The sequence below is a fragment of the Narcine bancroftii genome, chromosome 13, assembly GCF_036971445.1.
Source record: "Narcine bancroftii isolate sNarBan1 chromosome 13, sNarBan1.hap1, whole genome shotgun sequence".
Lineage (NCBI taxonomy): Eukaryota > Metazoa > Chordata > Chondrichthyes > Torpediniformes > Narcinidae > Narcine > Narcine bancroftii.
The window spans coordinates 2391786-2409793 of NC_091481.1; the positions used below are offsets into that span (position 1 = coordinate 2391786).

The window sequence follows — 18008 nt, forward strand, 5'->3', positions numbered from 1 at the left end:
TGTTACCTTTTCTGTAGGGGAAATATCGTATTCTACACTGGGTTCTAACTGTTGTATGTGCAATTGTCAGCCAACGTTACTGGCCATACTGCAGGAGCTCCGAGCCTTGCGAGAGCTGATGCAAGCACAGGCAGGTGAGGAGCAAGTTTGTTACAATAACAAGTGTGGACTTTCTTTCATGTGTTTTAAATATTTTCATTAAAGTGCAATAAAACCCCTGGTATCTGGCACCTATGGGGATTGGTAAATGCCGGTTAAGAGGTGTACCAATTTTAAACATCTGTATTTTTTACATATTTATTTTTAATATTGGAAATGCAAATGCATGCACACCGTGTGGTGAAGTGATAATGTGTTATCCTGATGTTGGGTTAAGGTAAATTGTTTTCACTTTTTACTTACAACATGGCAGTAGCCGGTTCCGGCTCGTGAAACCCTTGCCACCCAATTAACCCATGACCCCATACGTTTTTGGAGAGTGGAAGGAAACCAGAGGAGACCCACGCAGGTCTCCTTACAGACAGCACATGATTCAAACCCAGGTCACTGGCGCTGTAATAATATTGCACTGACCACTACACTAATGGTGCTGCGGTGAGCAGAGCAAATCAGAGCCATCTGTAAGGAGTTTTATATGTTCTCCCTGTGTCTGTGAGGCTTTCCTTGGGACTCAAGTTTCCTTCCACCCTCCAAACCGTATGGGGCTGTTAGTCAATCTATGTGCTTGGGCGGCATGAACTCGAGATCCAAAAGGGCTTCTTACCGTGCTGTATATCTAAATTTTTCAAAATGTAGTCTAATTTCGGTAAACTTTATTAGTTAAACAATATTCTCCATCAAAATGAGATATTTATCAGAATCTTGCCCCTGCTTTTTTTTTTTAACAGGTCCTCAGAACACTGTGCACGTCGCCTCAGCCCACTCCAATCCATTTCGCTCAACTTTGCTACGGAATAAGATCATTAAAAAAAGACTCATCCACAGGCTGAGACCTGTTCCAGCTCAGCCAAACAGGAAACCTCATAGTCAGAGCAGTGGCGTACCACAGGCAGAGAAAGACCAGGGGTTACCTGCAGAGAGACTGACCACAGAAATAAACCCAAGGCAGGTTCCACCAAGCCTGGTGGACAGCTGTATCCCTGAACTGGAAAGCATTCACAACAGTGATCTTTTAGAGGTAAGTGAAAGTATGGAATACTTCGCTGCAGAAACACACTCCCTGTTCTATGGAGTATTAGGCTTCAGCTTCACAAGAGAAAGACATTGGTCTTCCTCACATTTCTGTCAACTCAAATCCCATAGATCGAGATTTCCGAGTTCCTCCAATCTGATAGAAACAGTTCATTGTCATGAACATGTCACAACATTTGTTGTTTTGTAGCAGCGTCACAGTACAACCATTTCTTCAAACCACATTTCAAAATAAATAACATAGTGCAAGAAAAAGACAAAGTGAGGCAGTGTCTGTGGTTCATTGTTCATTCAGGAATCTGATGGCGGAGGGGAAGAAGCCGTCCTTGTGCTGCTGAGCGCTCATCTTCAAGCCCAAGCCAGAAACATTGATTATGTATGTTCATCTTTGATGTATAAAGGACACTGTTCGACCTGCTGAGTTTCTCCATCCTCGTGTTTTTACTTCAACCACGGTGTCTGCAGATTTTCTTTTGGTCTGAATTAGGCACTGACTGCATCCATAGTATTTGGTGTGGGGTGGTCTCCTCAAAATCATCCAAAATGACCCTGAAGACCGTAAGTAATTAAAATAGAGGACTAGTACAAAGTAACTTGAGTTTTTTTTTAAGGTCCAGGCACCTCAAGGAGTTCATAAGTTATCCAAATTATTCATGATGACATTCCCATGTTGATTAAGTACAATAGTGCAATGTTAGTCATCAGGGTGGATGACAAACAACAAAGCCTGCTCAGTGTGTAATTTATATTCTGTTCAGTTTGCTTTGAATTTCTTTCCATGAAAATTAGCTCAAATACCTGTTTTGCACTTCAAAAGCTGCATATTTATTATTCTGCATTGTGAATTTGTAATTAATCTCCTGGGAACAACTGGCGATGAATCTGCGGACTCCTAATATGATCCAATTATCGACAGGGTTCCACTTTCCTCCAGCTCAAACAAAAGTGAGAATGACTAAGTTTTAGCCCCGGCTGCTCTGCCTGTGGAGCTCTGTCTGGCCTCCAAACTTTTTCACCTCCTCGCTTCTGAATATTATCAAATCTGCTTCTTACACCCTTCAATACACCGCAAATAGGGCAACTCACAACTGTTTTGCTCGTCGAGTCCTCTCATTCCCCGTTTTTTAATCTCCATTCCCTCCACATAATGAGTCGTTCACCTCTTGGGTCGTTTGGACCAGGACAGTTTTAGAAAATAATATAAAAGCAGGCAGCGAGAATGTCTCCTTTGTCCAAGAGAAGAATAAATTTTGGTCCCCTAAATGATGAGACTGGGTAATTAATCATGGGAAATGGCAGAGATCATAGAACACTACAGCTCAGTACTGGCCCTTCGGCCCTCAATGTTATGTGGACCTATATATTCCTGCCAAAAAAAAACTAAACCATCACTACCTCATAACCCTCTATTTTTCTTTCTTCCATGTGCTTGTCTGGGAGACTCTTAAATGTCCCTAATGTTTCAGCCTCCACCTGGTAATGTACCCTCAACTGTGTGTGGAAAAATTTGGCTTTAAACTTTCTTCCATTCGCTTTGCGTAAATGCCCTGTAGTGTTTGCTACTCCTGCCCTGGAAAAAAGGTGCTGGCTGTTCACCTTATCTTGTAGACCTCTATTAAGTTTCCTCTCATTCTTCTTCGCTCCAAAGAGCTCTGCTCACCTTGCCTCATAAGACTTATTTCGCAATCCAGGCAACATCCTGGTAAATCTCTTCTGCCCCCTCTCCATAGCTTCCTCCTTTCCCATAGTATATCAAATTTGCCAATTTCTTATCTGTGTCCTTCCTATAATGAGGTTCTAAATATTTATTCTGGATAAGAAGACACAAACTTATTACAGATAATTAAGAATCTGCAGGGAAGACGGAATTTAATCTGATCTCTTTCATCATAGGAAAAGTACCAGGCCAGTCAACGGGGCTAAAAGACTATGGCTGCAGAGTTAAAGGATGTGCAGCTTGGAATCTACTAAAGTTCCCTGGATTCTGGAGAAGCAAAAGAGGATTAAAATCCCGCAGATGTAGGAATGAGGGAGGCAAGATGTAATAAACTAAAGGGGAGAATGATGGAGGGGTTTAGTAGGGAGGTATTTCCAAAAATCATAAAATAGATGGGTAATGAGGAACCAGCAGATGAAGTATATTTGAATTTGAAGAAGGCATTAGATAAGATGCCATATAATGTACTGGACCAGAGTGGACAAGGTTGGGTTAATTCAAAGGCATAGATTGGATTAGAAGCGGAGAGCCGACACCGGGATGAGATCTGCCGGGGTGGGGGTAGGGTCCAGCAACATCCACCTGTTCCGGGAGCAAAGAAATAAAAGGGATTTTTGTAAAGGCAAAAACCCTCGTTGCAATCCAGACAAAAAAAAGGCATAGATTGGAGATTAACCAACTATCAGTAAACAGGGAGAAATGGGTCTTTTTTTTGATCATCTATCAGTAAGTGGAGGGACGCCACAGGGATTAGTTCTGGACTTGGGTGGTGCACTGAAGTCAACGATACAAAGTGTGTAGCAGGTTGCTAGCACTTGGGAGAGTCTGCAATGAAGATAGGTTGAGTAAACCAGATAAGAAATTGGCAAATTTGATATACTATGGGAAAGGAGGATGCTTCTGTGGGTCCAAGTGTGTGTACACAAGGATCTGTCTCTGAGTGTGTGTGTGTGTGTGTACACAGGATCTCTGGGCCCAGGTGTTCATAAATTAAAATTTTAAAATTTAAATTAAGACATACAGCACTGTAACAGGACAATTGGCCCTAAGATTGCCACCCAATTTACACACCATTAACCTTAATTAGCCATTTATTACAAAGTCAGTAAGTGCTGGGCTTTGACAACCATGTTAGAGAGCATTTGATTTTTGTCGTCACTTAACGTTTATTGGATCAATAGGAGTTCAGAGATTAGCATTTGAACATTTCCTTGGATAAACATCTTAATGAACAAAATAAGACTTAATGACAGGTTCTTTCTTGGTGCCTTAAGGCTCCTGAATAAACCCTACAACTGTGCTTTTATGCTTGGTGTTGACTGATCTTCCTTTTCATTGTAATCCAGTACTTTGTAAATTTGGTTTCTATTTGGGTGCATATAATGTTAGAGATTATGTTAGTCTGCTCGCAGAAGAACTCTTCTTTGGACTAATATTTTGTGACATGCAAACTTAAAACTCAAATTTGAAGTGATTATCATTTACATTTAAAGGAATGGATAGAAATGGAGTTTCAAATCAGTGTTACAAATTTCACTTGAATATAACAGGATGCAGGGACTTTTTAAAATATCTTCACAGAATGTCTCCTTGTGTTTTTGATATTATGTGTCAGTGATTTTGAGAATGACGAGGGAAGATCGAGGGAAAACAAAATAACGACCAGATAAAATCCCATTCTCTTCCAACAGCCTGAAGTCCGACTCGCAGATGGATATGACGTGCTCATCCCCAAGTCGCAGCTCGAATCCATATTACTCAATTATTCCCGCACAGGAAGTCTGCTTTTCCGGAAACTTGTCTCTGCATTTTTTGATGATCGGACCCTGGCGAACTCGCTCCCAAATGGAAAAAGAAAACGAGGAGCCAATGACAACAGGAAAGGTCTGGATCAAAATATTGTGGGAGCAATAAAAGGTAATTCTGAAAAAGAAATCTTGCTTTGTTTATACTAAAGATCTTTGTTCCTTACAATTCGCGTGAAGAGGTTACATTGGTGAACGATTGCTTCACAGATGTCCCTTTTGGGTGCGGTATATTGCCAAGTAGGCAAATCTAGTGGAGCCCCTTTAATAGGCTGTAAAATCCTACCATAGGTGTTATTTCAATTATACTAATCAGTAGGATGCTGAATTTCTTGTACAAAAGCAAAATGTGGAGTTCTGGTCACCCCAATCTCGGAAGGGTGAAATTAAGCTGGAAAGGATGTTACCGGGACAGGAGGACTTGAACTGCATGGAGATACTGGTTAGATACAGAGATAAAGACAGTCTTTTTCCCAGAGAAGGGGACTCTAAAACTAGACTAGTTATAGAGTTGGGGTGTAAGGTTTACATTAGTACAGTAAAATCTCAGTTTTTCAACCAACAAAAAGAAATGTGGAAATACCGGTAGGTAAAAAAAATTACAAATGTTTAAAATTGGTGCCCCTTAGCGGTCAGTTCGCCAATTATGCAACACATTATCTCAAACAACCGTAAAATTCACTTATGCGGCATATACCAATCCCTATAGGTGCTGGATACCATGGGTTTTACTGTAGATTTTTCTCAATTTCTCAAATCAATAATGGTCTATAAATTCGACCACAAACTTGAGACTTTGAACTGATGTAAAATTTAAAATTTAAGTTTTTACAGAAAAGTACTGCACATTAAATCAAATCGACAGAGTTCCGGGACCAAAGGATTGGATACAGATTCTCCAAGATCAAATTAAGCTGGCAAGAAAGCGCTTAAAAAGAGGTTCTGGTGAGTAAATGTACTCTGTAACCTCAAGAGTAACTGAAGATGTGCTATTAATACAAGGAGTGTTATCCGCATACTTTTAAACATTGTGGAATATGATACGTAGCAGCAGTATCATCTTTGCTCTTGTCTCTCCAGAAAATCTGCAGGGGAAATTCCTTTGGAAACATAATTCTAGCTGGTCACATCATTGAACTCATTCTGTGTTTACTTTTCAATTCTAATGCAGTAATACTAATTTTTCAGGGTTCTGTGTTTCTTTGTCAGGTGTTTTAGATCATCTTGCAATATTTCATTCTGTTTCTAAGATCCCAGTCAATTAAATATTTTCTTCTTGAAATCAGTTCAGTATTTATTCTCACAGAACACCTTTATGTACAAATTTGATTGGCAAGTTGAAGAATGAACTATTGGACGGGGTGCTGGTGTGGCTTTCATGTTAGCATCATCAGTGATCACATGACCTCTGTGCATACTGATGACCTGTGTGAGGGAAGTTTGCCATGGCATCTACTTGCTGAACTTGCTCAGGAATCCCCAGTGGACAGCACGCACTGCAGTCACTGAAGAGAGGATGGCAGCTGCAGAACTGGCCCAGCTGCTCTGCTTTTCCCACTTCCACCAGCTCAATTTCTTCATCTTTCCTTGCACGTCATCTCCTTATTTAATATATCCTGCCTCTCCTTCCATTTTGTTCTCTTCTGTTGGTTCTTCCTCTGAACTTGTTTAAAATTTGATACAACTCTTAACTTTCCAATTCCTTAAAAAAAATTATTGACACTTTCTCTCAAAGATGCTGCATGGATCTTTGAGTATTTCTGGTATTAATCACAAATTTCCTGTCTTTTTTTGGTATCGCTTTGCTTTTGTATGAGGGAAAAGCAAGTTTTAATGTTGAATAGCTTGCACAACTTAATTTGATTCAGTTAATCATTTCTAACTTGGAATTTGGTGTTAACCTTTTTATTTTGATACTAACTAATTGTTTTTATATTTCCAGTTCTCGAGTCATTTGAATCCAGTGGGAAAATGGGAACCAGTTTCATTCTAAGTACCGGTAAAGTCTTGGTGAATTTTTCGAACAATGTGTCTCAGATGTTCAAATTTATTACATTATAAATTATATATTCTTAAAGTTTTAACAAAAACTATAAAGGGGTCTAGCATTTTCCAAATAAAATAATAACCTGCTGACACATGAGACTCAATCATACAAGTCCATTTTAGTTTCCTTGTTGAATATAGATTCATTTATTTTTCTGCTCTGCATACTGGGCACTAATGGAAACACACATTTCCCAGGAGTTGAAGAGACCGATTGAAATATTTAAAATAATATAATTTCTCTTTGTTGGGTTATTTTGATCCATAGTAAAATTTTTAATGTAAGCGATAATAAGAAATCTGATGTTGAGTCCTGGGTTAACATCTGCCACAATTCTTGCTCTGAACCCACTGAACAAATTCCATATACGTAACTGAATGGCCTGTGTCAGTTATGTTAGGGGGCAGTTAAGAGACGACCACATTGCACTGGGTACAGAAAAGGGAAGGACAGATATACATCTCTGAATCACTAATAAGCCTGTGCTGCCAAATAGCTGTGTATGCACCTTGTGAGGAGATATTTAAGATTCTTTTATTGTCATGTAATAAAACAAAAAATGTAATATTACACAACTTTTCCTTTCAGCTTCCATAAGGAAGATTAAGATTTGCCATTAGTATTGTCTGGTGCCCCTTACAGTAAGAGAAAGAGAAACAAAAGTGAGTCACTGAGTGTTCATGGATTCGATTCCAATGATTCTGTGGCCTCTGCAGCCGCACAGGCTCCTGTTCAAACCATCGACAACGTGAAGTCCAGATTCAAATCTCCATCACAATCAGGAAGCCGTCTGTGCCTGAGGACCTTTGGGAGCCCTTCTTGTCCTCAGCCCCAACTCGAATCCCAGTTCTGATACCTGGTTCCCATGTCAGTCTCCAGTAGCCTGCAGCCTATGTGGGTCCATCGACCGTGAGGCCTATGTGGGTCCTTTGACCGCAAGTCGCCAGCAGCTTGTGTGGGTTCTTCAACCACTGAGCCCCTCGCTTGTCCGAGGTTATGGTCAGCGTCCTGTAGGGTTGTCTCCTAAGGTGCGTAAAATGGTTGATGTCCTCAGATAGCTGTTGGGTCACATATTAGACACCATTTCAGGAAAGGTCAGTGGATTCTACAGAGAGTAAAACAGAGAGAATAAAATAAGCAGACTCTGAACTCTGTTCCTGTGTCTCTGACTAAGTATAGAGAGGTCAAGAATTGAAAAGTGCTACTTCAGATTTCAGACAGTGCAGAGAATTAGAACAAGCACTCCAGATATGAGCATATATCATGAATTCTGTATCATTAATTCAAGACTCAGTAAGGTATTCTGCATCATAATTGCTCTTTGAGTTACATTATCCTTTTGAAGGACTTAAACAGGTCTTAAAATTCCTAGAAATTCATGGCTTTTCTTGTTCCAAGATGCCTTTCTAAAATGTTGTCAATTGCCTTTTTTAAGCTAAAGATGAGCTAAAATTTTCTTTCAAATGGTAACTAATAACTCTGAAATTTATGGTTGTTTTAGGGGAGAGCAGTACTGCAGCCAGCACAAGTGACATATGGAACACTTCAGAACCAGTACGTACAGTTCAAATGTGATATTTGGACAGCTGTTCTTTCCTGTTGGAACCCAACCCATGAGGAGGCTGGATCAAAGGCAATTCTTTACATTCATATTCATTTCTTTCAGTCTCGTTCATCAAGGCATCTGCTACACCAATGTGATGTTCTCATTTTAATCTTTTATTCACTTAACACTCTAGTTAACCATCATAAATTTTTGACAGATGTGTATATTCCTGAAATATTGTACTGCTATCGCAAATGCTAAGAACATTGCAAAATGAGCACAGGTTTTCTCTGGACTCCAGATTCCTTTACTGTCATATAATAGTACAGAACATGGAATAAAGCTCAGCGACAAGCTTATTATAATTAGAAAATTGTACAAAACACCTCTTCTTGAAATATGGCATTCAAGTTGCATAGTTTAATTATTCCCCAAACTTCTCTGCAGTTCTGATTTGGAGGTTAAGTGTGAAATAGAAGATACTGAGTTGTTCTTCATCTATTGCTTTTGTACTGATTTAAAATACAAGGTGAAAATCATGGAACTCTTTGCCCTGCTGCCTTGTCTCTGTAAATTCTATCAGTGTCTGTATTCCCCAGGATGTTGCCAGGTCTAGATGGGTTCAGCAATAGGGAGAGGTTCAATGGGCTAGGTATTCATTCCCTAGAGTGAAGAAGGCTGATGGGTGATCTTGTCGACATATAAAATCATAAGGGACATGCATAAAGTTCATGCTCACTGTGTCATTCCCAGGCCAGACAACTCTGCATGTGCAGGTTGAAGGGGAGAGTTTTCAGAGAGATCTGAGGCAACCTTTTCCACTCAAGGTGGTCTGTATCTGAAAGGAGCAACCAGAGGAAGCCACAGAGTGGGTATGCTTTTGACATTTAAAGAATATTTAGACAGATGTATGAATTCTAGAATGCCAACTTGCTCAGCATGGATGAGTTGGGTCTTGGGGTTTTGCTGTATGACTTGCTTTGTCAAGTGTATCACAGTTTTAGTGGGTAAATTCCTTGCCAGTTGTCATCAAACTAATATGGAAGGATTCAGAAATAATGGAAGGCTGAGCACTAGCTCTAGACTAGAGGATTGAATGCAGATGGTAGCTATTTTGCAACATCTCTATAAATCCCTGGTTAGACCATACATGGAGGTTACCACTGAGGGTATATTGGCTTTGTTGGGGTGTGGCATAGATTTAACATATGGATACCATAAGTTAAATGGCAGACACATCTCACAAAGCAGGACTGCATTATTCTCAGTGTTCAAGATATTATGGAGATCTGTTTGAGGTAGAGTGAAACTACTTCCACTGGTTGGAGAGATTGGAGCTAAGTGGTAAAATCTAATTACAGGCAAAGTGTGAGATAAATTTGGAATTCTCTTCTACAAATAATTTTATTAGATATTTGATAACCAAAGGTATAATGGAAGATGAAGAAAAAGCAGTCAGGTGGAATTCATTGTCTGATGGAGCAGGCATTCAAAGGTAAATCTACTCCACTTCTGTGCCCCAGCAGTCCCACATCATGAGAGGAGTATTATTTTATCTTTACTAGTTATCCAGATCATGTAATCGTTTAAAAGGACACTTTTTTTCCAGCATAAATTTACTCTTTTTAATTGTCATTTCTGTGTATTTTTTAGTGATTTTTAATTGAAGAAACGGCGATAAATGTGAAATTTGAATAGCAGACAGTATTATGCAATTACTACTGACCCCAAGATAATATTCAATCCAGCTCCTTTTAGTTATCAGCAAAATTTTAAAAACCGGTGCTTTTCACTGGAGGGTAACGTTGGTGATCTGCAATGATGCAGATGCTGTTAGAGAGAGGACTTGCTTTACAGATCAATTTTACTAGCCACTTGTTCAGGAAAATAATTGTGCAATTAACAAAAGATAATTTCTACTGTAATTGTTTTTAGAAGCTTATTTACTAATTGTTATTAATTTGTAAGATTGAATAATTTTTTAAGTCCTCATTTTATAAATTATTGAGGAATGTAAATAAATTGGATTTTTATTAGTAATTGTGAAATTAGTTAAACCTGGATCAAAAAGTACTGTAATATATTGTCAGTTACAGTTGTTTTAATATGTGAGACTTGTATTCATCTTTATAATAAAAGTTGCTGCAATTGTTATTATTGTCTTATTTCTTTCTTTATTAATTAACAAGTGTCGTTTCAGTCATGCTATTTGCTATCACAATATTGCTTTGGCTGCTTTTTCAACAGAGAGTGTTTTGCCATTTCAATAGGGAAGAAATACATCGAATAGATTCAGCATGCATCTCTCTGGCTAAACCTCTACCTTTGATGTACAGGCATACCCTGTATAACACGGTTTTGATATAACGCAGCCAGTCCATGTACTTTCATTCCATCTTTGATTCGATTTTAAAAAAAATATATATAATTTCTGCATTTCTTCACTAGGTTGAAGATACAAATAGTGAATAGCCTAATTTTTATTTCTCTTTGCATCTTGTGATATTAGTGACATAATTGACCTTGTGCCTATTTTGGTATGATTTCAGGTTGGTTAGTCACTCTTTCAGCATGTAATTTAGTCAATTCAAAAATGACTACATAGAAAATTATTTACATATATTCAAGGAAAATGTGCAAATTCCCATCCCATCCAGTGGGTCCCCGTCCTGAGCAGCTGGTCGCAGTCCCCGTCCCAGGCAGTCCCCGTCCCAAGCCGAAGACGGATGTTCGACAATCACCTGGCTCTGCATCTCCACGGCCCCAAGACCACCTTCAACCCCACCCCCTCCTCACCTGATAGATCACACATGATGAGCGTTGCGGGTGGAGTTTGGCAGAGACCGGTGGGGGAGCTGGAACATTGTTTATTGAAGAGAATATTTGTCCAATCTCCACTTACTGCCAATAGAGATCTGTCATATTTCAGTTTTATATATTTCTTGTAAATATTTTATCCAGATGTTTGTATAAGAGTTCATGGTAGAAGAATAAATGATGATAGGATTGGTACATATTACATTAAAGTGCACTGTGCCAGTGCTTTTAACCGTGTGGCTTTCCACAACACTGAACTTGCTTGGAACATATTAGCCGTGTTATACAGGGTATGCTTGTAAATGCATTCTCTTCCAATGGTCTAATCTATAACTGTATGTGCATGAACAGAAGCGGTATTACAGCAGTACTAGTAGGTCTCTGTATGTTTTGCTGTGGGTTTACAGTAGTTTTGACCATATTGACTTGGTAGTTTTGGCATTTGTTGCAAAATAGAAACCAGCTGGATTTTACACCAGTCCATTCTTAACAATGGTAAAACTTGGCCTTTAGCGTTTTGATCTTTTCACAAACTGCATCTGGTGCATGTTCTGATAATTGCTCACTAGAGTTGCACATGGAAGAAGCTGATTTTTTTTCCAGTCTCTTCTTTCACCTGGATTCTCACATACTCCACAGGTCCAAATGGTCCAATGTTGGAGGTTGACCAGGCCTGCTGAAGTTAATCCGACTATCTTGATATCTTACAGTACCAACTCTGCTAATAAATTGCATGAAAAATTCCTTGAAATTATACTGCTTCAATAGCTTGCTACAGAAAATACAGCTATTCTCTGCATATTAAAATGTCCAGAATATATTTCACAAAGAACCCTAAAATCATTGAATAATTGAAATGATACTGTTGCAATACTATAAAAAGTTGCATCTGTTTTGACACCATAAACTCACAAGAGTCCTACAGCACAGAAGCAGGCCATGCCAAACAGTGCCCTTTTGCTTTAGTCCCACTTGCCTGCATTAGCCCCAGACCCCTCCAATCCCTTTCCTTCTTGGCCTCCGTCAGTCATGATCAATCATGGGTATTGCACCTCTGGTAGTCACTGCTTTGTTCAGCAGCGTCAACTGTGGCTCTGCCACAGTTGCTACAAATGTAGGGCATCATTGAATTGTTGTCCGCTGTGTTCTTTGCTTAGCTCTCCGCTCCTCAAACTGACTCAAGATCATTCTTTCACCTTGCTCAAAGTGTTGATGAAGAGTACCTTGCCATTTGTTGCAGTCGTCTGCTGTATCCTCCCAGCACTGTTGATTTTTAAGGCTTTCATATTGCACTTGCAGAAGTCCCTGAAGTGAAGTTGAGGATGTTCTTCATGTGATGGACGTGGTTCACCAGGTTGATTCCATAGATGGGGTTGTCTGGAACTGTACTCGCCAGAATTTAGAAGAATGAGAGGGGATCTTATAGAAACAAAATTATGAATGGCATAAAGATGGAGGTAGGTAAGTTGCTCCCATTGATGGGGGAGGTCATAGTCTCAAGATTCAGTAATCTGGAGCACCTCCAAAGCTGGCATATCCTTCCTAAGTCCCCTTTCATTGATTCAGTGGGCCATTTGGACACCCACTTAATAAGTGGGGGAGTGGGGGGGGGGGCAGAAGGCAGAAACAACCCTGTTTCTGGCCATGGTCCCCTTAAGATTCTGTTCAGACTTTGAATGAGCCGACACTAACGGCCTCCCATGCGGCGCTGGGGGCTTGGGCGCCGCCTCCAAGAAAATCCCTTTAATTCCCTTTTGCCATGGCCGCTTAAAGGCGCAGGGCAGGAATAAAAGGCGCCATTTGGCAGCGTTTAAAGGAGCCGCGCCCCGCTGCACCCGTGAATGGCGGTGGAACCGGCCGCGGGTGAGCGCCCAGGAGGAGGGGAGGAGAGGATCTCAGCGCCGTCCTCGCCGCTGGTGTCGACTTCGTAGCCAGTTCGGACGGTGAAGTGTCCCGGCAGCTCGAAGGGGGGGGACGGCGAGGGGCTCCCCCAACCCGTGAGCGCGCCAACTCCCCCAGCGCCGGCTCCGCGCCTGCGCACTGGCCACCTGCCCGGCGCTCCGGCCCCACCGCACCTGCGAACGCGAGCGGGAGGACCGGCGACGCATGCGCGGTGTCGTCCCCCCGCGCCCCCGACGAAGCGCTCGAGCCCTCGAGTCGACTCCTTAGCCCCCGCGGAGATTCTCCAGCATCGCGGTTGTTGGGATCTTCAATCGCGGCGTCTGCAGCTCGTCTTCCTCCCGGCCACCTCGCATGCGCCGAAGCGCCGGCGCGCGCTCCCGCCGCGCGGGGGGTTGTGGGAGGCTTTCCGCTGGGTGCCGAGGCGCGCGCGGGACGAAGGGAAGGCGGCGAGCGGCCCCATCGAGGGTTAATCGAGTTAAACGGCGACCGTTTTAAAGGGGACGAAGCGGCGCCAGCGAGCAGACCCGCCGCCTCTCTCCTTGCCGCTGATGCAGGTCCGGGGGCGCCGGCAGTAGGGTCCGAGCCGCCTGTCGCCAGAGCCCGGGGCCGGGCCGGGGGCCGGAGGGGGAGGCCGGGTCCGACCATGTCGGTGAGGGAGACCTTCAACCCCGAGACCTACGAGCTGGATAAGCACTTTCGGCTGAGCCGCTTCGCCGAGCTGAAGGGCACGGGCTGCAAGGTGCCGCAGGATGTCCTGCACAAGCTGCTGGAGGCCCTGCACGACAACCACTACCAGGAGGACGAGCAGTTCCTCGGCGCCGTCATGCCCCGGCTGGGTGAGTCCGCCTCCTCCCCCCACCCCCCCCCCCCCCCCTCCCCGGTGTAAACCGCATTGGAAACGTGTCTCCTTTCCCTCCCACCCCCTCACTGTGCGGCTCAGGGGCTGGAGCTCGGATTCACCCCCCCCCCCCCGACCGGCGTAAACCCAGCAGGCAACGTGTCTCTCTGCCTTCCCCTCCAAAACCTGCTGCTGCATATCACCTTCTCCCCCCCCCCCCCACTGTATGTGGTTCTGGGAGGAGCTCTCCCTTCTGCTCCTCCTCCCCCAACTGTATGTGGTTCTGGGAGGAGCTCTGCCTTCTGCCCCCCCCCCCACTGTATGTGGTTCTGGGAGGAGCTCTCCCTTCTGCCCCCCCACCCCAACTGTATGTGGTTCTGGGAGGAGCTCTGCCTTCTGCCCCCCCCCCACTGTATGTGGTTCTGGGAGGAGCTCTCCCTTCTGCTCCTCCTCCCCCAACTGTATGTGGTTCTGGGAGGAGCTCTGCCTTCTGGCCCCCCCACCCCAACTGTATGTGGTTCTGGGAGGAGCTCTGCCTTCTGCCCCCCCCCCACCCCAACTGTATGTGGTTCTGGGAGGAGCTCTGCCTTCTGCCCCCCCCCCACCCCAACTGTATGTGGTTCTGGGAGGAGCTCTGCCTTCTGCCTCCCCCCCCCCCACACTGTATGTGGTTCTGGGAGGAGCTCTGCCTTCTGCCCCCCCCCCACCCCAACTGTATGTGGTTCTGGAGGAGCTCTGCCTTCTGCCCCCCCCTCCCCCCAAATGTGGTTCTGGGAGGAGCTCTGCCTTCTATCTATTTCCCCCCCCCCAAACGTGTAAACACAGGTGGCAACGCTTTCTTCTCCAAGTCCTGCTGTATCCCTATAATCTCTCTCTCTCTCACTTTTCCCCTTACCCCCCCTCCCCTCCTCTCCCCTCCCCGTGTGTGTGTATGTGTGTGTGGCTCTGAGGTTGGAGCTCTTCTTTCCACCCCCCACCCCCCCCAACCAAACTGTTGTCAACCTCATTGGAAACGTGCCTTCCGGCTGGGAACGGGCTCACTTTAATTAAGAGACCAGACCGACCTGTGTATTTCAGTCACTGAAGTAATTTGTTCTGCCCTTTAAACATTCCTTTGAAGTTTGCATTTGCTGAGTGTTGTTACCATACAAATAAATTTGCCGTTATGTTATAGAAGTGTATGCAGAACTCCGAGTTTCTGCATCAAATGTGTTCTGCCCCAAATAACAAGGTTGCTCCCCCCTCCATCATCAAACACCTCAACAACCAACTCAATCAGGGACTCCTTTAAGAACTTTTGCATTTTATTTATTTTTTTTTATAAAACATTCTGTTTACGTCTTTTTGTCAATCAGTGATAATTCTATTTTTGGAGTGTGGAAAGTAAATGATGTACCTTTTTAATGATTTGGGGATTTGTATTTTAAATAAATTTTGGAGCTCTAGTCTGTACCTAACATCAAAGTTGACCAAACACCTGCAAATAGGATTGGTTTAAATTGACATTTTACCTATCTCGGCTGCACCATTTCATCAGATGCAAGGATCGACAATGAGATAGACAACAGACTCGCCAAGGCAAATAGCGCCTTTGGAAGACTACACAAAAGAGTCTGGAAAAACAACCAACTGAAAAACCTCACAAAGATAAGCGTATACAGAGCCGTTGTCATACCCACACTCCTGTTCGGCTCCGAATCATGGGTCCTCTACCGGCACCACCTACGGCTCCTAGAACGCTTCCACCAGCGTTGTCTCCGCTCCATCCTCAACATCCATTGGAGCGCTCACACCCCTAACGTCGAGGTACTCGAGATGGCAGAGGTCGACAGCATCGAGTCCACGCTGCTGAAGATCCAGCTGCGCTGGATGGGTCACGTCTCCAGAATGGAGGACCATCGCCTTCCCAAGATCGTATTATATGGCGAGCTCTCCACTGGCCACCGTGACAGAGGTGCACCAAAGAAAAGGTACAAGGACTGCCTAAAGAAATCTCTTGGTGCCTGCCACATTGACCACCGCCAGTGGGCTGATAACGCCTCAAACCGTGCATCTTGGCGCCTCACAGTTTGGCGGGCAGCAGCCTCCTTGGAAGAAGACCGCAGAGCCCACCTCACTGACAAAAGGCAAAGGAGGAAAAACCCAACACCCAACCCCAACCAACCAATTTTCCCTTGCAACCGTTGCAATCGTGTCTGCCTGTCCCGCATCGGACTGGTCAGCCACAAACGAGCCTGCAGCTGACGTGGACTTTTTACCCCCTCCATAAATCTTCGTCCGCGAAGCCAAGCCAAAGAAATTGACATTTTGTTTAGTGGAATTTATTCTCATGAACATGAAACAAAATTTGTAGCAGCGTCACAGGGCAAACATTTGTATAAACCACCTTACGAAATAAATAAAAATAGTGCAAGAAAAAGATTTGGCCTAGAGGGTCTCCTTCCATGCTGTGTCCCCATGCATTGATGGATCGAAACATCACATCTTAGTGGCTGTTTCTACAGCTACATTCTACTTTTCCCTTGTATCTCTTGAGGTGGGAAACTAGACTTGAGTTGAAATGCACTGAATGGAAACCCCTTTTTTGTATTTCTCTCAAGCTTTGGGAACTTGTGTAGTATTCATTTTGAGAGGACTAAAATAAAAAGATGTAATGCTGTGGCTTTTAGAAGTTAGTCAGATCACACTTAGAACATCGTGAGCAGTTTTGAGCTCTGTATCTGGAAGGATCTGCTAGCGTTGGGGACAGTACAGAGGAGGTTTACTATAATGATCTTGAAGATGAGAGGATTGATCTCCAAGGAGAATTTGATACCTCTGAGCCTGTATTTGCTGGAGTTTAGAAGGATATGGGGGATTTCATTGAAGCTTATTGATAGGGCTGGATATATGTGGAGAATATGTTTCCATTGGTGGGAGAGTCTAGGACAAGAGGGCACAGCCTTAGAATAAAAGGACGTCCTTTTGAAATGGAGATAAGTTTCTCTGGTGAATCTATGGAATCTGTTGCCACAGGCAGCTGTAGAGTATATTTAAAGTAGAGGTTGATAGGTTTTTGAATATTTTATTTATGATTTTCCAAACTTAAACTCAATTATCGACATTATTAGTGTCAATGTTAACAGTATCAGCATTGACTACAATTTACAAATGTCAATTTTATACAAAGTTTTCTGCAGAGTTAAGCTCTTTCCTCTCACACCCTCAACATTTAACACTTAACTAACCACAGCTACACATGACATTAAAAGACACAACAAAGATGTGAAACTTGTATCGGGTTTTATGGGTTTGGTTAGGAAGGGTGTCGAAGGACATGGGGAGAATGCAATTGAGAGGAAAATGCGCAAACTCAATGGGCCAAACAACTTAATTCTGCTCCTACATCTTATGGTCTTTATATGGGACTCCATGCATATAGGTCATAATAATGCTGAGGATGGGTAAAAACAAATGCAGCTCCACTCTAATAAGTATGAGGAGCTGCATTTGGGTAAATCAAAGCAGGACAGGATTTGCTCTGTTGATTTCATTGCTCTTAAAAAATGTTGTGGAGTAGATGGATCTAAAGGTGCATGTACGCAGCTCTTTAAAAATGGAAATAGGTAGATGGAGTTGTGAAAGAAGCATTTGGGAGAATTTGAATGCAACTAGTGGGATGTCATGTTAAAGTGGTACAAGACATTGGTGAGACCAGACAGAATATTGGGTGTTGTTTTGATAATCTAGCCATTGAAAGATATAAAGTCGAAGAGGTTTACAAAGTCGTTGTCAGGGTCAGGAAAATTTTCTTTGGAGCATGGGATGTTGAGGGTTTGTGGTGGGGGGGGTGGGGGTAGAATTTTATTGAAGTCTGTACTTTATCCATGTCCAATAAGGATTTTAAAGAGTGGCAATTGTTTACTAGAATAAGAGAATTTAAGATGAGGGGGCATAACTAAGGTGAGGAGGTGGGATTTAGAGGGGTGGGAATGTGAAGGGACAGGTCTTCATTTGGGGTGGTTGGCTTATGGGATGATCTTAAGTTAATTTAGCATGTCTTTTAGCTTCCTTTCACTTGGATAACTACATCGATTGGAAGACTATGGACTTGATACGGTCAAGTGCGAATAATTCAGGAGGGCACATTGTTTATCATGGTCAAC

General features: G+C 43.0%; 2 protein-coding genes across 6 annotated transcripts in view; both read left to right on the top strand.

Moving 5' to 3' along the window:
• bend7 (BEN domain containing 7) overlaps positions 1-8880 on the top strand; it is a 31288-nt gene extending 22408 nt beyond the window's left edge. For 2 of the 3 annotated variants that reach the window (XM_069909642.1, XM_069909644.1), the window contains exons 4-9: positions 18-134; positions 888-1177; positions 4600-4825; positions 5539-5658; positions 6656-6712; positions 8262-8880. In XM_069909642.1, the coding sequence (XP_069765743.1) occupies positions 18-134; positions 888-1177; positions 4600-4825; positions 5539-5658; positions 6656-6712; positions 8262-8335 (884 nt within the window). In that variant the 3' untranslated portion in view covers positions 8336-8880. The remainder of the gene's footprint in view (positions 1-17; positions 135-887; positions 1178-4599; positions 4826-5538; positions 5659-6655; positions 6713-8261) is intronic. The other variant, XM_069909643.1, reaches the window with a different exon arrangement.
• Positions 8881-12928: 4048 nt separating this feature from the next.
• The window catches only part of sephs1 (selenophosphate synthetase 1), a 51626-nt gene continuing 46546 nt past the window's right edge, over positions 12929-18008 (top strand). For 2 of the 3 annotated variants that reach the window (XM_069909645.1, XM_069909647.1), the window contains exon 1: positions 12991-13861. In XM_069909645.1, the coding sequence (XP_069765746.1) occupies positions 13669-13861 (193 nt within the window). In that variant the 5' untranslated portion in view covers positions 12991-13668. Of the gene's footprint in view, positions 13862-18008 lie in introns of all 3 variants that reach the window. The other variant, XM_069909646.1, reaches the window with a different exon arrangement.